Below are 20,150 nucleotides of genomic sequence, written 5' to 3'. Positions count from 1 at the left end.
GGATGGTTACCTGCTCCCAGCTCCTAAAAAAGGGGGAAAAAATGATTTCAGGATATTTCCATTTTACTCTTTTCCAACACCAGCAAAACCCAAACCACTGATTTTTGAGCCTGTTGTAATTAACACTCTGGGAGCTGATAACACCCCTGCTGCTGAGCTCTGGCTCTCAGGACTGATGCCACCCAGGTTTTTAGATGGTTTTGGGTGGGGTTTGCTCCACCCAGCCTCCTCCTCTCCCAGAATCCCACATCCTCTTCAGGATGGAGCATCCCAGTCTCTGGACTCCCCAGGACTCTTTCCAGCAGCTCTGTGCTCCAACCCCAAATCCAGAGGAGCTGAGTTGAGCCCAGGGGACTGACAGGGTCTGAGGGTTCCTGAGTGTTACATGTGAAATTTGGGGACAAATTGTGGGAAGCAAAACCACACCAGTGAGCTGGCTTCATAACCTGATGCTGGACTAGAAGTTTAAATCCTGGTTTTTGTGCCCTCCTGGATGGAGGGAAACTTCCACGGGGGGGCTGTGCACAGTGTAGTCATCCCTGGCTGTAAATTTTACATCTATTTTTATATGTTTATATATTTTATATGTTCATATATATATTTATATATAAAAAAACACCCTAAAAAGTGACTGCAGGTTGGTTTTATCTAGCCAGATGGGCTCCATGCCATGTGTTCTAAGTGAACCAGCAGCTGAGGTGAGTGTGAAACCCATCAGCCTCACCAAAATGCACCCCAACCCTTGGTTTTATTTCCATTTTCAGCCTTGCTGTGGTGCCTCAGCTTCAGAGGGAGGGGATCAGGAGCTGCAAGGATGAGCAATCACAGCACCAGGGTTCTGCAAGTAAATGCTCTGCCTTCCAATAAACTGAAAATGCCTGGTAAGTGTTTCAGCAGCCTTCAGACACCTAAACCCTGCCCTAAGCCCTTGAGCCAACTGATAGAAATTGTCTTGCTTCAAGTATTTTTCCCCAGGGGTTTATTTAGGGAAGTTTTAGTTAGGTGGTTTATTTAGGGAGGTTTTAGGTGGTTTATTTAGGGAGGTTTTAGGTGGTTTGCTTGGGCTGGACAATTCCTGCAGCATGGTTTGTGCACAGTGATGGGAGTGAAATGGGAGAAAAGGATGAGGAATTGCCTGTGGCTCAGAGACAATTTTTTGGGGAAAAAACCATTGGTTTGTTATATTTTTAAGAAGAAAACTATCTCCACTTCCCACACCAATGAGAGAGAAGAGTATTGCTGGGCATGGGTTAAAGCAAATACAGAGGATGTTGTCCTGGTGAGGAGCAGGCAGAGGAAGCAGAGGAGGTGTGCAGGGTGTGAGCTGTCTGGGGGTTCATCTCTGCACCATCTCAAGTGAACACCAGTGAGCTCCAGCCCCGACTTTTTGTGTTCCCAGGGGTCCCCTCAGCTCCAGTTTGGCACCCTATAAATCCCCTATAAAGCTCCCCAGCTCCCTCAGTTGGCTTCAGAAAGAGCTTTTCAGGCCCTTTCTCCCACTTCTCCCTAAAACCAGCTCCCAGTGCCCGTCCTGCAGGGAACCAGCTGGGGGGAAAGAGGAAGATCCCTCACCCCTACGTGTCACCCAGCTGTCACCCCACTGCCTGACCCCAACCCTGCAGGGGACAGGCACAGATGGGCTGGTGGCACCTGGGATGGGGCACAGCAGCTTGGGGACATCCAACCCATGGCTGCACCCCAGAGCTGGCAGCACCCCAGGACAGACAGCACCCCAGGACAGGCAGCACCCTGGGACAGGCAGCACCCTGGGACAGGCAGCACCCCAGAGCAAGCATCACCCTGGGATAGGCAGCATCCCAGGATAGGCAGAACCCCAGGATAGGCAGCACCCCAGGGCAGACAGCATCCCGGGATAGGCAGTGTTGGGGTGCAGGCAGCACCCCGGGACAGGCAGGACCCCAGGACAGGGAGCACTCTGGGATAGGCAGCATCAGGGTACAGACAGCACCCCGGGATAGGGAGCACCCCAGCATAGGCAGCATCCCAGTACAGGCAGCATCAGGGTGCAAGGCAGCATTGGGGTGCAGGCATCACCCCGGGACAGGCAGCATCGGGGTACAGACAGCACCCCGGGATAGGCAGCATCCCAGGACAGGCAGCATTGGGGTACAGGCAGCATTGGGGTGCAGGCATCACCCCGGGCCAGGCATCACCCAGGTGCAGGCAGCATCCCTGGCGCTCATCACTTCGTTTCCATCCCGGGAATCCCCCCAGACCCGCAGTGAGGGGATTCCCATCGCCGAACCCCCTTCCCACCACTTCCCCCCATCCCATCCCGTCCATAGGGGCCCTGGGGACCCCCCTGTCCCCTCCCCCCGTTACTCACCCCCAGCCCCGCAGCAGCCGCCGCATCCTCCGCCCCTGCGCAGCCCCGGCCCGGCCCGCCCCCGGCTCTGGGGCCACCCCCGATCGGGGGGTACGGGCTGGGGGTGTGGGTATGGGGGGGCTGTTCCTGTTCCTGATGCCAGCAGCTGGTGGAAGGCAGGAAAAGAGGTGCAAGGGCAGGACTGAAACCTTCCCCCCCATCTCCCCGGTACCCCCCCAGCCCGTCGGGTTTCCCCGCTGATGGGAAAGGAAGTATCGGTGACAGGGAAAAAATACCGGGTGTGAGAGAAGGATGGGGTTAGCAGGACGAGGCTGGAACTTTGGAGGCTCTTAAAACGGAACAAAAAGGGCAATGAGGATCAGCCAAACCCCCCGGCCCCGGGCAGGAGGAGGGAGGCTGGTCCTGAAACACCTCCCCTGCTCAGCTCCCCTTCCCTGGGCTGGCACTTGGGCTTTTCCTCACATTTTTTCAGCCCTCTCACAAACTGCTGCCGTATTTAAAAGAGGTTTTAATGGTGAAGCCCTGTGTTACTGCTGGTTCTTCTCTTTTTCTGGATGTGGCTAACACAACCCCAGATTAACCTTTATTTCCCTGAAGATGGGAGCGGGGGGGTTTTGGGGACAGATACACAAATAAAGCAGCAGCACAGAGTTTGCAGCTGCCCAGAGTCCCAAGTCTGGCTTGTTTTTCACCTCCACTTCACTCCATGCCAGCCCCCAGCACAACACTTGTGCTTCTCTGTACACAGAGTTCACTGAACCCCCACTTGAGAGCCCTGCAAAACCTCCAAACACCAACAGTTTCCTTTTAGCTCATGCTACATTTTCACTTTTCAGAGCTCTGCTTCCCAGAAGAGGTTGGAGCTCTGCCTTGCAGCCCCAGGGACATTTCCATGGGGCCCTCAGTGCCTCTCCTTTCTTCTCCTCTTGGGAAAATGTGCTCAGGTGGCCCTGGAGAAGCTCTGAGTGGGGTTTTCCTCATCCCTGAGACATGCAGGAGAAGATGCTCCAGGTGAGGGGGTTTTGATGTCCTGCTGGCAGGAAATGGTTGAACTTGATGACCTTAGAGGACTTTTCCAACCTTAATGACTCGGTGATTCTCTGAAACCAAAGTGCAAAGCACCCACTGGTTACCTCTCCTCAACCTCAGCTCCTTGCTTTATCCCCTTTGCTTTTCTCCATCTGTTTTTTCTTTTTCTTTTCTTTTTTTTTTTTTTTCTTTTCTCTTCCTTGACTACTGATGAGCACAGAGGCCGTAGTGGTGATGAGATGACCCCTGAAGAGCAGGGAGTCCCCTGCATCTCACCAACACCTTTTGCCTTCAAGAGCAGAGCTGAAACACAAGGTCCTGCTGCAAACTGAGCTGGGAGGACCTGGAGCCAAACTGTGGAGCCATCAGTTCCCAGGATGTCTGCAGGGCTGGAAATGCCACTTGGGGAAGCAGCAGAGGAAGGGGGGACAGATGGTGACGGTGAGCAGAGAAGAGCAAAAAGGAGGCTGTAAGGAAATGGTACCTGTGGGTGTAGCACAACCCTGGGGAAGTTGTGATGTCCAAGCCCCCCAGCAGGAACAGGAGGATTTCTGCCATGCTGGAGGCTGGAGAGAGGAAAAAGGGTGAAGAACTTGGGATTTTCTTTGTAGGCAAGGAAAATAAAAGTGATGCAAATGGTAAAGCAAAATTCAGGCTCAGCTTCTGGAAGCAAAAGATGAAATCCTGTATCTGGGGTTAAAAGTGGACAGAAGGGACAAAGGAGAGGACCAGGAGTGGTCTGTGCAGCCACTGTGTCCATTGGCTTTGCAACAGGTAAAGAAATCCAGCTACCTAAAACTGTCACAAGTTTCAAATGGTGCAAAGCTGCCTCCTTTCCATGCATTTTAATGGGAATCAGAGGAGCTGAAGGTGCTGATGGAAGAAGGCTGGAGCCCAGGCAGAAGAAATAGTCCAGGAGGAAAGGGAATTCAGAGACCAAAGTGAAATCAGGAGGTGAAGCACTCAGACTCTGTCAGGCTGGAGGTCTGGAAATAACCCTGAGAGAGAGGAATTGTGAGGGACTGTGGGAAGGGACCAGTGGGGACTGGGGTTCCTTACTGGGGGCTTGAAAACTCATGCAAGAACCTTGCAGGGTATCCAGAACCTGTCTGCAGCCAAAAAGAGGTTACAAATCCTGGGGTTTCCTACTAATTTTGTGGCAAGGTTAATTCCTCCCTGTGCAGGAAAGCTTTGGCTGGTTTGGTGAGCCTGACATCTTGCAGAGTTGGCTTGGACAGTTTATCTTCTGTTTCATGGGGCTGAGTGCTGGCTTTGCCCCTGTCTCCCAGCCCTGCAGGGGATGTTTTCCTCAGCTTTGGGGTGTTCAGAGAAGGCCAATGAGACACCAACCACAGCCTCACTCCTCACACCCTCCCCAGCAAAATGCAGCTTTGGTTTCAGTCTCAGCTCTTGGGTTCAGCCCTTCTGCCCCGTTACCAGCTCCTCAGCCTCTCTCCTAAAGCACAAACCCTGCTGAAGGCCCAGAGCTGGGAAGGCCATACCCAAAAAAAAATAGTTTTTCCTGTATCCCAGCTCTGGCCAGAGTCTGGGCTTTGATCTTTAGTCTTGGCATTCAGAACCCCTGGAGCTCTGCTGCTGTTATTTAACTTTGGGAAACATCGACCTTTTCCAACCTGTTTTTCATCTCTGCAGGGCATTTATCTGCCACTAAATCCCTTCAGGGATCTGACAGCCAGGAGCAAGGCAAACCTTTTGGTGTGGAGGAGCCTGGCAGATGCATCTGAGGGGATAAACATGAGCAGCAGAAAACATTTCTATTGACTTCATCTTCTTGGGCTGCTCCTGTCCCCAGCCAGGTTTGTATTTAATGCCCAACTCATTCTGGGGGAGGCTGGTTTATTAAAAAAGCATCCTTTTAATTGAGGGTGTAAATAGGGGTGAGGAGCAGCTTCACAGAGCATCTCCAGGATGCATCAAGAATTAGGGAGCAGGATACTGGAAGGAGGGAGAAGAAAAGATGAAAACTGTGATGTGATTGGGAATGCTGGGCCATCCATCTGCTCATGGGTTGCCTACATGAGGATCCTGCTGCTGGGCTTGCACCTTGATTGTTCAAGTCCAGGATGCTGGATCACAGCCCTAAATACCCAAAGAAGGAAGAGGTGGGATGCAAAGGGTGTTCCAGGGGCAAGGAGAAGCCTGGAATCCAGGGATGTGGATGTGTCTGCTGGCACAGGGACCAACCCCAGGCTGAGCCCATCACTTCTTCTAACCCACTGGGAGGTACAAGCACTGTCCAAAGAGGTAGGAAGGGAGGGAGAGGGGGAAATATATTGAATTTTAAAATAGAATAGTTGGAAAAAGAAAAAGAAAAAAATAAAATCATCTTGGCAGTGCTGTGGTTGGACTTGATGATCTTGCAGATCCTTTCCAACCCAAACAAGTACATGGTTCTATACCTACAGATATTTGTGCCCTTCTCTTTCCATTTTTCCTGGTAACCAGCTCTTATTTACCAGCTGCACCCACACAGCCCTGTGAAGGAGAAATATTTCCCTCCTCCTCCCAAGAAAAGAGCTTTGGTACCCCAGGAGAGGTAGGAGCTGAGCTGAGCTCCTCTGGCCCCAGATCTCTTTGCAGGGATCCATCCTGGGCTGCAGCAGCAGGGCTGGGAATTTCTGTGTCAGACCAGCTTTGGGTTTTCTTGGCAAGAAAAGCATTTTCACTCAGGGGGTTGTGTGGTTGAGGTGACACAGGCAGCTCGAGTCCCAGGATGTGCACACTGTAAAAAAAACCCCAATACAATGCACCTTCTGCACCTCCCTTTGGGGCTGCTGATTGTTTGTGGTTGTTCTTTTACAGCTTCCTTCCTGCACAGGCAGCAATCACTAATTTTAGGCTTGCTTAACATGTCAAAGTCACACTTCTGGCTGGGGAAGGCTTTGCTGCTGCTAAAGAAGAATCTGACCCCACCTCACCAGGTCCCTGCCACCCCCAGAGCTCTGGGGACAGCAAGAGGCACAGGGACACCCAGCAGGCAGCAAGAAAAAGGAGTGGAGCAGCACAGAGTGCTCAGCAGGACTGGGAAGAAAGGTCTGGGGCTGGAAAAAGTGGTTCTGTGAGAATAAAGTGGGTGAGTCTGAAGGGGGCATTGGCTGGAGGTCAGCACTGAGCTTCCCTTTGTGAGCATGGGAAGGGACATGGGAGGGGTTGTTCTGTCATGCAGAAAGGATTTCATGGAATGTCAGGTTGGAAGAGACCCCAGGGACCAGCTGGTCCCACCCTTCTGGTACTATTATTGGTGTGAGATGTCCCAGTACCCCATTGAGACTTCAAAGTGGGGGAATCCCCCACTTCCCCTGGAGACCATTCCAAGGTCTGACTGGCCTCATGGGGAAAACCTTTCCTCTTGTGTCCAACCAGAATCTCCATCTGTTTTGTAGCCCCCTTTAAGTACAGGAACATGGCAATGAGGTCTCCCCTAAGCCTTCTCTTCCCATTTTCTCTTCTCTTCCCTTCTCAAACCCATTTTTCTCAGCCTCTCCTCATGTGCCAGCTGCTCCACTCCTCCGAGCACCCTCGTGGCTCTTCTCTGGCTCCTCTCCAGCCTGTCTGCATCCTTGCACAGTGGGCACCAGACCTGAACACAATACTCCAGGTGTGGTCTGACAGGTGGGATGACACCTTCTTCATCTCTGCTGGCAATGCCCTTCTTGGTGCAACCCAGCAGCCTGTTGGCTTTCATGGTGTTGGGACCTTTGGCTGCTGGATGATACAGAAATCCTCCTGGTGCAGTGTCTGTTCACTCAGAATGATTCCAAGAGAGTTGAGATGGATACTGGATCCTTATATCCATCTACAGGATCCTTATATCCATCTATGGGATCATTATATCCATCTGCAGGACCATTATATCCATCTATGGGATCATTATATCCATCTTCAGGATTGTTATATCCATTTATGGGATTGCTGTATCTATCTATGGGATTGCTGTAGCCATCTACAGGATCATTATATCCTTCTGTGGGATCTTTATATCCACCCATGGGGTAATTTATATCCACCTTAATGGCACTCAGCTCCAGGGATGGAATGCTCCAAGCATGTATCCAGAGCAGGGTGTTGCATGGCCACTGAAGTGTTTTGCATCCTGTAAAAACCCCTCCTGGTTGTGATTTTCTTTCCTCCAGGGATCCAGGTTTTATGGTTTTATGCTGGTGACAACATGAAGTGGGTTTCCAATGGGGCTTTACTGGTGGGGGTGTTCCAGGCAGCCAGAAGGATTTGGAGGTGATGAAGAGGAATCAGAGTTGTGCTCCAGTCCTGCTCTCAAAGGTCACTCTGTGCCCTGGCTGCAGCTTTGGGGTTATTTTAATCAGAATGAAGCATTTGTCTCAAAACATTCTCCCAAGGCTTTGGGGAAAGCAGGGCTGTCCATCCACTGCCACCCCATGGATGGGTCTCAGGCAGGAGAGCAGCTCCTCGGGTACCAACGTTTGGTCCTGCACCTCCCCCAGCCTGGGCCCCCCCAGGAGGGACCCCTGTGCCCCCCAGACTGAGCCCAACGGGGGGCTGGGGGTTAGGATGAGGTTGAGCTTCTCCAGCAGGGGGATGGAGGAGCCTCCTCCCTCCCCATCCCACAGCTGGGCAAAGGGCCTGCTGTAGTCTCTGAAGAAGGTGCTGGGTTCTGGTTCTGGTCCAGCTGCAGGGGGCTGTGCTGGGGAGATGGGGGCAGCAATGTAGCCCAGTGGGTTCCCCCCAGCCACCTGAGGTCTGTAGGCACTGATCTGCTGGGGGGTTGGGGTGCTGAGCTGCTCCCCAGCCTCAGGGACCTCTCTGCTGGGCTCCCTGCTGCTGGACACCTCCTGCTGCTCCTGGGGTGCTGCCACCTCCTGGATTTCCATAACTGTGGGGTCACTGGTGTCCAGGAAGGCCTCGTGGAAACTGCTGCTTGGGAAATCACTGTTTGCCTGGGGGAAAAAAAAAGTTATCAGTGTAGTAGTAACAACCTGGCAAACTTTATCAGTGGGAGAAACACTGCCAGAGCATCCCCAGGGAGGAGTGGGGCAAGGAGTTGTCTCCATCCCTTCCCACCCCTCCCATCCAACCTCCCCTGGGAAGGAGAGGGGAGGTGGACAGCAGGGAGCAGCTGCTCCCATTCTGCATCCACACCAAGGGCAGCTTGAGCCACTACATAAAGTTTATGCTGAGGGAAGCTTTAAAGATCTCAGCTGAACTGAGCTCTCGTGCACCACAAGGCAGCTGAGCAACGGTCCTGGGTCTGTTCCTGGCCACTTGGAGTTTAATCCTGTTCCCACCCATGTTTCTTACAGCTGCAGAGGGAGCTTTGAGCTCAGGGAAGAGCCTGGGAGGTGACAGGACCCTTACCTGGAGTGACCTGAGCACCCTGCTCTTCTCCATGTGGGGGAGATCTTCCAGCAGCCAGGTGGGTAAGAGTGACACAACGGTGGCCTTGACCCTTCACCAAAAAGAAGGAAAGAAACCCCAAAATGTCTCCTGCACTTCATCAGTCACTTTTTCAAGCAGGATGAAAGCTGTCCCTGGGTGGGAGGGCACAGACAAAACCCAGCCCTCCCTGGTGGGTTCCTCTGGCCTCTTCCCATTTCAGCCTCAATGCTCTGAGCTCTCCCAGTTAAGCCCCAGATGCAGAACTGGTCTGGCTGTGGAAGTGATGCTAACCTGGGGGGTGGGTGTGAGGAAGCCCAAGCCCTGTGGATGAGCCCGAGGAGGCCTGGAGCAGCTGGACCCAAACACTGCAGAAACCAAAGCTGATTTCCCCACAGCCAGAGCTGCTGCAGGTGGGAAAATCATGGGCAAGAGACTTTAATTCTGCAAAGCTGGGAGTAACAAGTCCTGGGATAAAACTTCCATAAAGTGGCCGTGCCATTCCTCACTTTTCCAGCCCTTGTATCCATCCCATGATATATTCTGTGCACCTCAACTTGGCCCTGACAGAGGAGAGATTTTTGCTTTGTTTTTTTGGTGGTCTCTGCCTTCCTGCAGAGCACAGAGATGTCTTCCCATGCAGCAGCATCACCAAGGGGAGAAGCTGTCCTTAGTAAGAGAAAGAAACCTTTCTGGAGTTAATTTTAAAGTATTGTGGAAGAAAGGCAGGAGTTGGAATAAGGGTTAAAAATGGGAAGAAAGCTATACCTTTTCCTGGCTGAGTTTTTAACCATCAGGATTACAAAGACAATGGATAAGATGAGCACACTGATGCCCAGCCCCAGGAAAACTGCAGTGTCAGCATCTGAAAAGGGACAGGGAGGGAGATGGTCACTGGGTGGCCCTGCTCCAGGGGTCTGGATGCCCAGGAAAGATCTTTCCCAGCATGGCCATCCCACCCCTGGCTCCTCAAGTGCCAAAACAGAGGCACAATGAGCAAACCCCAAAGTGCTGCCCCACACGTGGTGTGGCCAGAGCACCCCCTGTCCCCAAGCCCCAGGTGTCCTGAAGAAGTGGGGTCACCATGTTCACCCCTTCTCGAGGCATCCTGGCCTCCCAGCAACACCAAAGAGAATTCCCCAGCTGCAGTTGGGGTTCCTTTTGGTTTCAGAACCCCAGCAGATCCCAGGCTAAAATTCCCATAGCTGGCCAAGGAGAAAGTCTGGCTTGCCAAGCCAGAGCTCTTCTGTTCTTACCATGGGAGAGCTCGGTGTGGGTGCTGCCCAGGAACAGGATCTCTGGAGGGACTTAAGCAGAGAGAAGGGGGAAAAAAATGTTAATTTTAATCTTTTAACATATTTCTAAGCCATTTGGTAGTGCAAAGGTGGGAGCATCCTCCTTGGCACCCCCAGCTCTCCCTCTGTCCATCCAGATGGAGTTTTGCTGCCAAGCTCTGGGCACACCTGAGGGTCAGGACCTTGAAAAATCATTTCAGCAGAGCTGGGATTGCCCAACCCTTGACCTGCCCAGCACCCCAGGCTGTCAGGGAGTCCCTGAGGGCACCACCAACCCCCTGCATTTGGAATAGGTGAATGTCCCATGCTTGGAAGTGCTGCAGGTCAGGTTGGAGAACCCTGGGGTGGTTAGCACTGGCTAGAGGAGGCTTTCAGACAGACCTAAATCTCTCTTTTCATGACTGCAGCCATCAGTTTCCTACCTGGAGCCCCATTTTCCCTGGGTCAATGGTCAAGTTTCTCAACCCTACACTTCTGGTTCCATTGCACCCACCTGGCCTTACCTTGCCTGGAGCTTGGCTTGCTGACTCCATCGGGGTAAACAGCATAGACTGACACCTCGATGGGACCTCCTGCTCCTGCCTCTGCTGGAAAAAGGGGAGATTTGCCTTTAAAATGTGTTTGGGAGCTGCCTGGAAGGCTCTGGGCTTGCTGTTGGGTGGTGACAGTAGGGGGATGTATGGTGGGACTCCAGCTCTGGGCTGGGGGAAGCCATGGCAGGAGCTGTTCCCAAAAACACACCTGGAGAGCAAAACCCTGCTCAGGTAACTGGTCAGGGAGCATCCCAAAGCCAGTAAGCACCAGAATGAATGTGGGAAGCAGGAACAGAGTGGGATGGGTCCTGTCCCCTGGGGTTTTACTCCTCCTGATCTCTAAGGGCTTTCCATGGCCCTACTCCAACCACACGTGGGCTGGGGCTCCATTTCCAACCAAACTCTGCTTTTAGAAGCTCTTTTGGCCTCCTAACCTCCTGAGGGATTGCACCAAAACCTCTCTCCTGCCATCCTATAGAATCATGGAATAGTTTGGGTTGGAAGAGACCTTAAAGCTCCTCCATCCATGGTCAGGGACACCTCCCCCAGCCCAGGGGGCTCCAAGCCCCATCCAGCCTTCAACACTGCCAGGGATGGGGCAGCCACAACTTCTGGGGGCAACCTGGGCACCCAGGGGCTCAGCACCCTCACAGCACAGAATTTCTCCCTCCCATCTCCTCTGTCTCACTTTAAAGCCATTTCCCTCATCCCATCCCTTCATCCCAAGTCCCTCCCCAGCTTTCCTGGAGCCCCTTCAGGCACTGGAAGGTGCTCTAAGGTCTCCCCATTGCAGCCTTCTCTTCTCCAGCCTGAACACCCCCAACTCTCTCCCCCTGGCTCCAGAGCTGCTTCAGCCCTCCCAGCATCCCTGGAATCTCCTCTGGATCATCTCCAGCATCTCTGTGTCCTTCTGATTGTGGGGACCCCAGAGCTGGACCCAGCTTTACCCCGGGGGGGTCTCCCCAGAGCAGAGGGGACAATCCCCCCCCTCACCCTCTCACCTTGGAGCTCTGTGTGTGTCTCCTGGGGTGGGACTTTCTTCCAAAAATACTTCTCCTCCTGGCTAAAGGGGGTGCTGGGCACCCACTCCACGATGAACCAGAGTGGGGACCCCCTGTCCTGGGGTGGGGGGGGCTCCCAGGACACCCAGACCCTGCTCCCGTTCTTGGCTTGGACCTGGACAGCCAGAGGGGCTGGGAAGGCTGCAGAGAGAGGGGACAAAGGGGGTGTCACCAGGGGGTGTCCCCAGGGGATGTCACCAGGGGATGTCACCAAGGAGTGTCCCCAGGGGGTGTCACCAAGGGGTGTCCCCAGGGGATGTCACCAAGGGGTGTCCCCAAGGGGTGTCCCCAGGGACACCTGAGCACAGCAGCTCCATCCTGAGCCTGGGGAAGGGATGGGGGGAAACAGGGAATCCCACAGAGGGGCTGGGGCTGGACACACACAGGGTGGTTGTGTGAAGGTGTATCTGAGATGGAAGTACATGGCAGAGATAGAAAATACCTGAAAATGCTCCAAAAATCTGTATTCTGTGTGTTAACAGAGCTAGGGAGCTGCATTAGGGAGCTAGACTTATCTTTTATAGAGCTATACAGCTGTATTGTATGTTGGATATACCTTGGAATATAATAATATATTTAGTAAATAAGTCTGATGAAATATATTTCATTATGTATTTGATCTTTAGTATGTGTGATCATAATTTATTATTTAATAAATTATATATTACTTTTTTAATATAATCATACTATATATTTATATTTATTTTATGTTTACATTTAAATTTTAAATTAATATTGTATTTTATTATATTATATATATTTATAAATATTCATATATATAAATATTAATATCTATCTATAAATATTAATCTATGATTCTATGATTCTAATATATATTTATATATATTTCACACATATTTAATCATCATAGATTGTATTTAATGATACTTATTCAATATATATTTATGCTTATTTAATATAAATTATTTATGTACTTATATTGATATATATTTATTTAAATTGATATGCTTATATATTTAAATAGATACCAATATTTTATATCTACTTATTTACATTTTAATTCTATTAGGTGTAATGAAACACATAGCATAGTTAAAATACAGTTTCTATAGCTATACTTTATATAGTTAAAATATAAACATATCTATCCCTAAACCTCTCACTTTTCAGTCTCTCTGAGCTCCCAGATGCCCCAAGCCCCTCTCCAGCTCTGCCACTCCTTGTCCTGCAGCCTCCCTGCTGCTGCTCAGGAGATTCAGGGAATCCTGGGGGATCAGATCCCTTTTTTCCCCTTTATTTCCCTCGGATTCTCCCCAGCCCCAGCCCTGGATCCCTGTCCTGCCACGGGGCTTTTCCCTGCTGCTGCCCCGAGACCCAAGTGTGGCCGAGGGCACAGCATCCCCTGGGGCTCAGGATGGCACAAGAAGGATTTTTTTCTTTCCCCCTCCCTTTTTTAGGTTGCCAGGAGGCAGCAGGGTCCTTCCAGGAGGGATTTTGGGAGCAGGGAGCACCCAAGCAAGCAGGAAAAATTGATTTTTAAACCTATTCCCGTGGCCCCCAGAGCTCCAGGGCTCAGCTTGAGCCGGGCTCTCAGCATCCTCCCAGCCAGGAATTTCCTCCTCAGCTCTCCTGAACCTCCCTTTTCCCACCTGGAAGAGGGGGTTCCCTCTGAGCAGCCCCTACCTGGGTGCCCCCCAGCCCCCCAGCCCAGGGGGATGGTGGCAGCAGGGCCGGAGGCTCCCCCGGGGCTGTGAGCGGTGACGTGGAGCACGCGTGTCCCCGGGGGCACCAGGACGTGGCACAGGGTGCTGGAGGTGTGGCACAGCAGCAGCTTCTCCCCGGAGCTCCCGGTGGTCACCCGGTAACCCAGGACCCTCCCACGGGCATCCTGGGGGAGCAGGGGCTGGGGGACAGGAGAAAGGAGAGAGACAAGAGAGCCCCGTGGGGACAGCTGTGGGATGGATGTCCCCTGGGATGGGGTGGAGGGAGGTTGCCCTGGGGATGTGCTGGTGGGATTGTTTGGGTTGGGAAAGAGCTTTTTGGAGTCCAACCCTTCCCCCAGCACTGCCAAAGCTGCCCCATGTCCCTCATCCCCACATCCCCAGGGCTCTGAAACCCCTCCAGGGATGATGGGGACTCCAGCCCTGCCCTGGGCAGCCTGGGCCAGGCCCTGACAACCCTTTCCAGGCAGAAATTCTTCCCCAGCTGCAACCTAAACCTCCCCTGGCACCACTTGAGTTGTGCCAAAAGTTCCTCTTGTCCCATCCCTTGTTCCTTGGGAGCAGAGCCCAACCCCCCCTGGCTCCAACCTCCTCTCAGGGGGTTGCAGAGAGCCAGAAGCTCTCCCCTCAGCATCCTCTGATCCAGGATCAACAACCCCAGGGCGCTCAGCTGCTCCTCACAACTTCTCCAGACCATTCTGCATTTTCTCCAGCCCCTTCCCCAGCTCCATTCCTTTCTCTGGACACTCTCCATCCTCTCAATCTCCTTCTGCTCCTGAGAGTCCCAGAACTGACCCCAGGATTGGGGGTGCAGCCCCAGCAGTGCCCAGCACAGGGAATGCCCCCTGCCTGTTCCTCCCCCTGCCCACACCACTGCTGGTCCCAACCAGGGTGCTGGGGTCCCAAAGTTCCTCTTGTCCTGTCCCCCTCCATCTCTCTGGTTAAAGAGGAAGATTCCCCCTTTGGGAAGGATGCTGCCTGCTGCCACCCCTTGGAAGATGCTCTTCTTGGGGTGGGGCAAAGCAGGTGACAATTTCAGGGGACCTGCCAAAAAAAACCCCCAAAAAACCCCAACCCAACCAAAAAACAACCAACCCAACCAACCCAACCAACCGCAACCCCAAAGCCTCTTTACCTTGACCAAGACTGTCACCTGCTGGCTGCCATTGGGGAAGGTGGGACCCGGGTGCCACCAGACCTGAGGTGCCACAGGAGGGGCTGGAGGAAGGAAGAGTCTGGGGTGAATGTCTGGAGGAGAACTGGGAATCCTCCCCCCACCCAGGACATGGGCTTCCCACCCACCCGTGGGACTGCCATTCCTCTGCAGCCTCTGTGGGAATGTGCAGCCACTGGGCTGGTGGCCAAGGGCAAGGGGTGGTCCCCTGGAGCAAGGTGTCAGCCTGTCCTTTTGGGTGGGAACCTACACACTCCCAAAGCCCCCCCGGGGCTCTCCCCACCTTCTGCTACACCCCAGGAGTTTCCCCAAATCCCCCGAGAGCTGTGGTGGGGCCAGGAGAGGACAGGAGATGAGTTTGGGGAGGTTCTCAGCCCTCAGCTGCAGCCTGGGGATGGTGGCAGGGTGACAGTGCCATGGCTGACCAACACCTTGGCTGACCTACACCTTGGCTGACCAACACCTTGACTGACCAACCCCTTGGCTGACCAACCCCTTGGCTGACCAACACCTTGGCTGACCAACACCTTGGCTGACCTACACCATGGCTCAACTACACCTTGACTGAACTACACCTTGGCTGACCCACACCTTGGCTGACCAACACCATGGATGACCAACACCTTGGCTGAACAACACCATGGATGACCAACACCTTGGCTGAACAACACCTTGAGTGACCAACACCATGGCTGAACTACACCAGAACAACACCTTGACTGACCAACACCTTGAGGTGAGCTCACCTGCCTCGGGGGTGGTGTAGAGGAAGGGGGTACCCCAGGAGCTCCAGGGGCTGTGTGCGGGGCTGAGGCGGCACCGCACCTGGAAGAGGTACTGGGTGTCACCCTGCAGGTCCTGGTGCTGATGGGCTCCCTGGGGCTCTGCACCATCCCACACCTCCACCTGCAAGGGAAGCAGCGTGTCAGGGGGGGTGGGACCCCCACCATCCTGAGTGGGGGATGGAGAGTGGTCACTGCCCTCCTGCCTGGTGTGGAGGGGGACAGGAAGGGTCCTCCCTGAGCATGGAGAAACATGGAATGGGTTGGGAAAGAGCTCTGGGATCACTGAGTCCAACCCTTCCCCCAGCAGTGCCCAGGCCACCCCTGCCCCATGTCCCTCATCCCCACATCCCCAGAGCTCTGAAACCCCTCCAGGGATGATGGGGACTCCAGCCCTGCCCTGGGCAGCCTGGGCCATGGTTTAATAACCCTTTCAGGTAAGAAATTTCCCCTAATATCCAACTTCTGCCTCCCCTGGCAAAACCTGAGGCCATTTCCTCTTGTCCTTCTTCCTTGGGAGCAGAGCCTGACATCCCCCTGGCTCCAGCCTCCTCTCAGGGGGTTGCAGAGAGCCAGGAGCTCTCCCCTCAGCCTGTCCCTCAAAACCTGGCACTTGGCCTTGTTGAACATCCTACAGTTGACCTTGGCCAATGGATCCAACCTCTCCAGGTCCCTCTGCAGACCCTTCCTACCCTGGAAGCTTGGGGTCACCTGCAAACTGACCTGAGGGTGCCCTTGATCCCCCCACCCAGATCCCTGATGCAGATGAGGAAGGCTCTGTCCTCTTTCAGACACCCCCCAGAGGTGGGTGGGATGCACCCCCTGTCTCTGGAGCAAGGAGTGGGGTATTGGCTGCACCCAAACCCTCCTGATGCCTCTGGCTTCCCAGGGCCAGGACTGGTGTGTCCCTTGTTGGGGACAGCTCAGGGGATTGCATTTGTGGGGGAGGTTTGGGGGTGTCCCAGGCCATCCCACCTGCCACCCCGGGGTGCCCGTTGCTCTGTGTCTCTCCTCACAGGTGACATTCTCCAGCTGGGTCTGTCTCCTCCAGAAGATGGTGGTGATGGGAGGCCACGTCTCTGTTGTCTGGGCACCAGTGACCTGGGGCAGGGCAGGAACCACTGTGGGGACAGCCAGGACAGCTCAGGTGAGCCATCCATCCCCCTGCTGCATGTCCCCAAGGGGACATCCTGGGGAGGTGCAGCTCCTGGGGGGTGGGTGGGCAGGGGGGGTGAACGTACCAAGCTCCTGCAGGTCAAGGTGCTGAGGGGCTGAACGAGAGGTGCCCAGGGGGTTGTTGGCTTCCACCCATGCTGAGTAGTGGCTGCCAGCAGGCAGTGAGCTCAGCAGCACAGGGGAACCAGCAGGGAACACCCTCACCTCCTCCTTCACCTCCTCCTCCTGCTCAGCATCCTCCAGCACCGCCGGCCCCAGGCTGGGAAGAAGCAGAACACAGGGAAGAGCCCAGCTCAGCATCACTGGCTCTGTGAGGGGTCACTGGGGCAGGGACACCTCCACAACCAGAGTTTGTCTCTCTAGAAAGTTGTTACCTCCTGCTCTTCATGTTTCTGTAGCACATTTGTGAGTTTGCTGTTGGAAGGTGACTTAGTTCCAGAGCCATAGAACCATGGGTTGGGTTGGGAAAGAGCTCTGGGACCATTGAGTCCAACCCTTCCCCCAGCACTGCCACTTCCCCAGGCCCTGACAACCCTTTCCAGGCAGAAATTGTTCCCCAGCTCCAACCTAAACCTCCCCTGGCACAACAAGTTCCTCTTGTCCCATCCCTTGTTCCTGCTGGGTTCCAAACCCATTCCAAATGGGGCAGCCTGAACTTAGCTTATAAGTAAAAACCTCTTCCTCACCTCACTTGCACGTCTGACCTGGCAGCCTGAGGGGTGTTTTTCTTCTGAGAGCTGCAGTCAGGCCCCACTGGTGTCTGTGACCCCATCTCATCAACCTTCATCATCTCCAGTGGGAGATGTTCCCAGTGGCAGGGAGTTGGAACAAGAGGATCTTTCATCTCCCAACCCAAACCATCTGGGATTCAAGTTCTATCAAGTTCTTTTAGCCTTTAACCTCCTACAGCAGCTCAATGTGGAGAACTCATCTTCAGCTGTCAGCCTTCCACCCACAACCTCCTCCAGGTCCCCTTCAGCTTCCTCAGAACCCTTCCCATCTGGGTACCACTGCTCCTTTCTTTGCCCATCCTTTCCAGCCTGGAGACCAAACTTTTTTAGCTGCTGGGCCTTACCTGTGCAGGTGGAGGGTGTAGTGGGTGGGGAGATGGGTTGGCTGTCCCGTGTCCCACTGGCACACCAGGCTCCCTGAGCCCTCCTTGATGCTGCACTGCAGGTCCCTGGGGGGGTCTGGAGGGTCTGTGGAGGCAAAGTCAGGCAGAGCACCCAGATCACCTCCCTCCCCCCCCTCCCCCGGGTGCTGCTGGTTTAGCAGAAATCAGATTATTTGGTTTTGGTTGCAATCTGATGTCACGTTTGCTGCTAGCACCAAGCCCACCCACGCAGGATCAAAGCCTTGAGTGAGCGTGGGGTTTTGCAAGCAGGAGAGCAAGGAGGTGATAAAATCCCTGTTTTTTTGTTCCAGGGGGTACTCACAGCCAGCCCAGACCTGGGTGCCACACACCAGCTGTCGTTTGTCCCTGTTGGGACAGAGGGTGAAGCAGGTGAAGGTCCCAAAAGGCATCTGGAAGTCACGGAGCTGGAGCTGCACAGTGCTGCTGTTGATGGGGTGCAGGGGACCCTCAGCCTGGCTGAGGTTGAGGAAGATGAAGAACTGGGAGCAGCCCAGGGTGGAGAAGCAGTTGATGGAGATGTTGGAGCCCATCTGCACCACCCCAGAGGGCTCAATCCAGACGTGTCCTGAGCACTTGATGTTCACACCAACACCTGCAGGGCCAAGGTGACTCTGAGCCAGGGACCCACCAGAGGAGATGATGCCCGTGCCTGGATGGGATGCAGGTAAGACCCTGGTGCCCCTCAGGCTAGGGATAAACCCTGCCCAGGTCACTCATCCCCTCAGACTGGAAGCATTCACCCATTTATTTCACCCATTCCAGTCTGGATTCTGGAGTCTGCACTGCAGACTGTGGTGGGGCTGTGGGGCTGTGCCAGGCAGACACTCACCTCCAGACACCCAGCAGAGCAGGACATGGAGCACCAAGGCTGTGCTGGACCCCACCATGGCCACTGCCCATGGATGGCATAGTCTGGGGAAAGAAATTGAGAGCTGAAAAAAGCTGTGAGCACCTGAACATGGTGCTGCTGGCATGGCTGGGACTGCCCCTGCCATGGGGACAGCAAATCCCAGACTGGTGTGAGTTGGAAGAGACCTTAAAGCTCTTCCAGTGCCCCCCCTGCCATGGTCAGGGACACCTCCCCCAGCTCAGGCTGCTCCAAGCCCCATCCAACCTTCAACACTGCCAGGGATGGGGCAGCCACAGCTTCTGGGGGCAACCTGGGCACCCAGGGGCTCAGCACCCTCACAGCACAGAATTTCTCCCTCCCAGCTCCTCTCCATCTCCCCTCTTGCAGCTACAAACCCTTCCCCCTCATCCCATCCCTCCAGGCCCTTCATCCCAAGTCCCTCCCCAGCTTTCCTGGAGCCCCTTCAGGCACTGGAAGGTGCTCTAAGGTCTCCCCATTGCAGCCTTCTCTTCTCCAGCCTGAACACCCCCAACTCTCTCCCCCTGGCTCCAGAGCTGCTCCAGCCCTCCCAGCATCCCTGGAATCTCCTCTGGATCAGCTCCAACAGCTCCGTGTCCTGACTGTGGGGACCCCAGAGCTGGACCCAGCTTTACCCCGGGGGGGTCTCATCAGAAACCCAACCAAAGATGTCCCAGCAGACACTCAGAGCAGAGGCCATGTGAAATTTCTTCAGACCTTTCCTTGTCCCTGCCTGGGGCTGGATGTTCATGCAGGTTTGGTAGCCCATTAGTAAAATAATTCCATTTAAAAACTTTAAAACAATTAACCGTCATTAACTCAGTAATTAAAGTAACCCCATGCAAAATCTGACCTTAGAACTGGTGAGTTTTCCCCTGAGGGATCAGAGCCCACCTCAAACCCCCCAAATGATGGGTTTTTCAGACAAACCACGGGACGAGCTGCAGGTTTTTGTGTTTCTCAGGCAGAGCTGACCTAGTTTGCTTTAAGGGCTTCTTCTCAAGTGAGTCAAATTTCAAGCTCCTTTCTGTTACCCACTAGCAGAACCTGAAGGTCTCAAACCTTCAGCAAGTCAGAACAAGGGGGGGAAAATTTTCAAAACTCAAGCTCCTGGCTAGATGAAAGGAGATGAAAAGATCCCCCTGGCTGCCAGCTCTCAGCCCTGTTCTCACCCATCGCTCACGTTTGGGTTTTTCTCCCAATTTCCAGCCATTTGCAGAGCCCAAAGCCAGGAGGAGCTTTGCTGGGGGATGTTGCTCTTTGATCTTATCCCTGGTTTTTGTTTTTTTTTAAAAAAAAGAAACCCCCCCAGCAGTGTCAGCACTCCTTAGCGCAGAAGGAAAAAGCCACCCCGGTTGTGCAAGCCCCAACCATGTGAAACCTTTTTACACCCTAACGGCCCCAAAACGAGAGCTGGGATTATTTGGGGGGGGTTAAGATAAGGGGTGGGAGGTGGGCAGGGTGCAGGGGGGGGTCCTTACCTTGCCGGTGCCCGGGGGATACGCGGGGCCCCGGCGGGCGCGGAGCGGAGCGGGTACGGAGTGTGACCCAGATAGGAGCGAGAACAAGAGAGTTTCCAGTCTGAGTCAGTCCCTGGGGAAACCCAGCAGCCCTTAAAGGAGCAGCTGGGGGAACTGGGGCCCAGGGGGCTTTGAAAAATCGCTATGGGCTGGGCTGGAAAACTCAAGCCCACCCCCG

At 53.9% G+C, this 20,150-nt stretch overlaps 2 protein-coding genes across 2 annotated transcripts in view; both read right to left on the bottom strand.

Annotated features, from left to right (window-relative positions):
- Positions 1-7,082, bottom strand: part of IL12RB2 (interleukin 12 receptor subunit beta 2) — a 20,348-nt gene extending 13,266 nt beyond the window's left edge. The window contains exons 1-2 of the mRNA XM_030455752.1: positions 6,978-7,082; positions 11-23 (exon numbers count right to left, since the gene is read on the bottom strand). Of these exons, the coding sequence (XP_030311612.1) occupies positions 11-23; positions 6,978-7,082 (118 nt within the window). The remainder of the gene's footprint in view (positions 1-10; positions 24-6,977) is intronic.
- On the bottom strand, positions 5,744-20,150 carry IL23R (interleukin 23 receptor). The gene is made up of 15 exons (XM_030455657.1): positions 19,934-20,150; positions 18,414-18,496; positions 17,886-18,233; positions 17,525-17,648; positions 16,515-16,708; positions 16,249-16,394; positions 15,238-15,397; positions 14,453-14,535; positions 13,280-13,499; positions 11,576-11,776; positions 10,545-10,628; positions 10,003-10,053; positions 9,515-9,611; positions 8,729-8,819; positions 5,744-8,310 (listed from the first exon to the last, which is right to left on the bottom strand). Exons 2-15 carry the CDS (start codon positions 18,469-18,471, stop codon positions 7,735-7,737), a joined length of 2,433 nt encoding a protein of 810 aa, XP_030311517.1. The 5' UTR covers positions 18,472-18,496; positions 19,934-20,150; the 3' UTR covers positions 5,744-7,734.

The sequence above is a fragment of the Calypte anna genome, chromosome 8 (genome assembly GCF_003957555.1).
Source record: "Calypte anna isolate BGI_N300 chromosome 8, bCalAnn1_v1.p, whole genome shotgun sequence".
Lineage (NCBI taxonomy): Eukaryota > Metazoa > Chordata > Aves > Apodiformes > Trochilidae > Calypte > Calypte anna.
Note: the sequence above shows the minus strand (reverse complement) of the source record. Positions and strands in the feature narration are given on the sequence as shown.

What these genes read in the sequence shown, in the direction of transcription:
- IL23R (XM_030455657.1), bottom strand. Translation starts at nt 18,471, where the DNA reads ATGGTGGGGTCCAGCACAGCCTTGGTGCTCCATGTCCTGCTCTGCTGG. An exon ending in GGGGGCTGGGGGGCACCCAG is followed by an intron (nt 11,777 to 13,279) that starts GTAGGGGCTGCT and finishes CTCTCTCTGCAG; the next exon opens with CCTTCCCAGCCCCTCTGGCT. An exon ending in CCACACCGAGCTCTCCCATG is followed by an intron (nt 9,612 to 10,002) that starts GTAAGAACAGAA and finishes GTCCCTTTTCAG; the next exon opens with ATGCTGACACTGCAGTTTTC.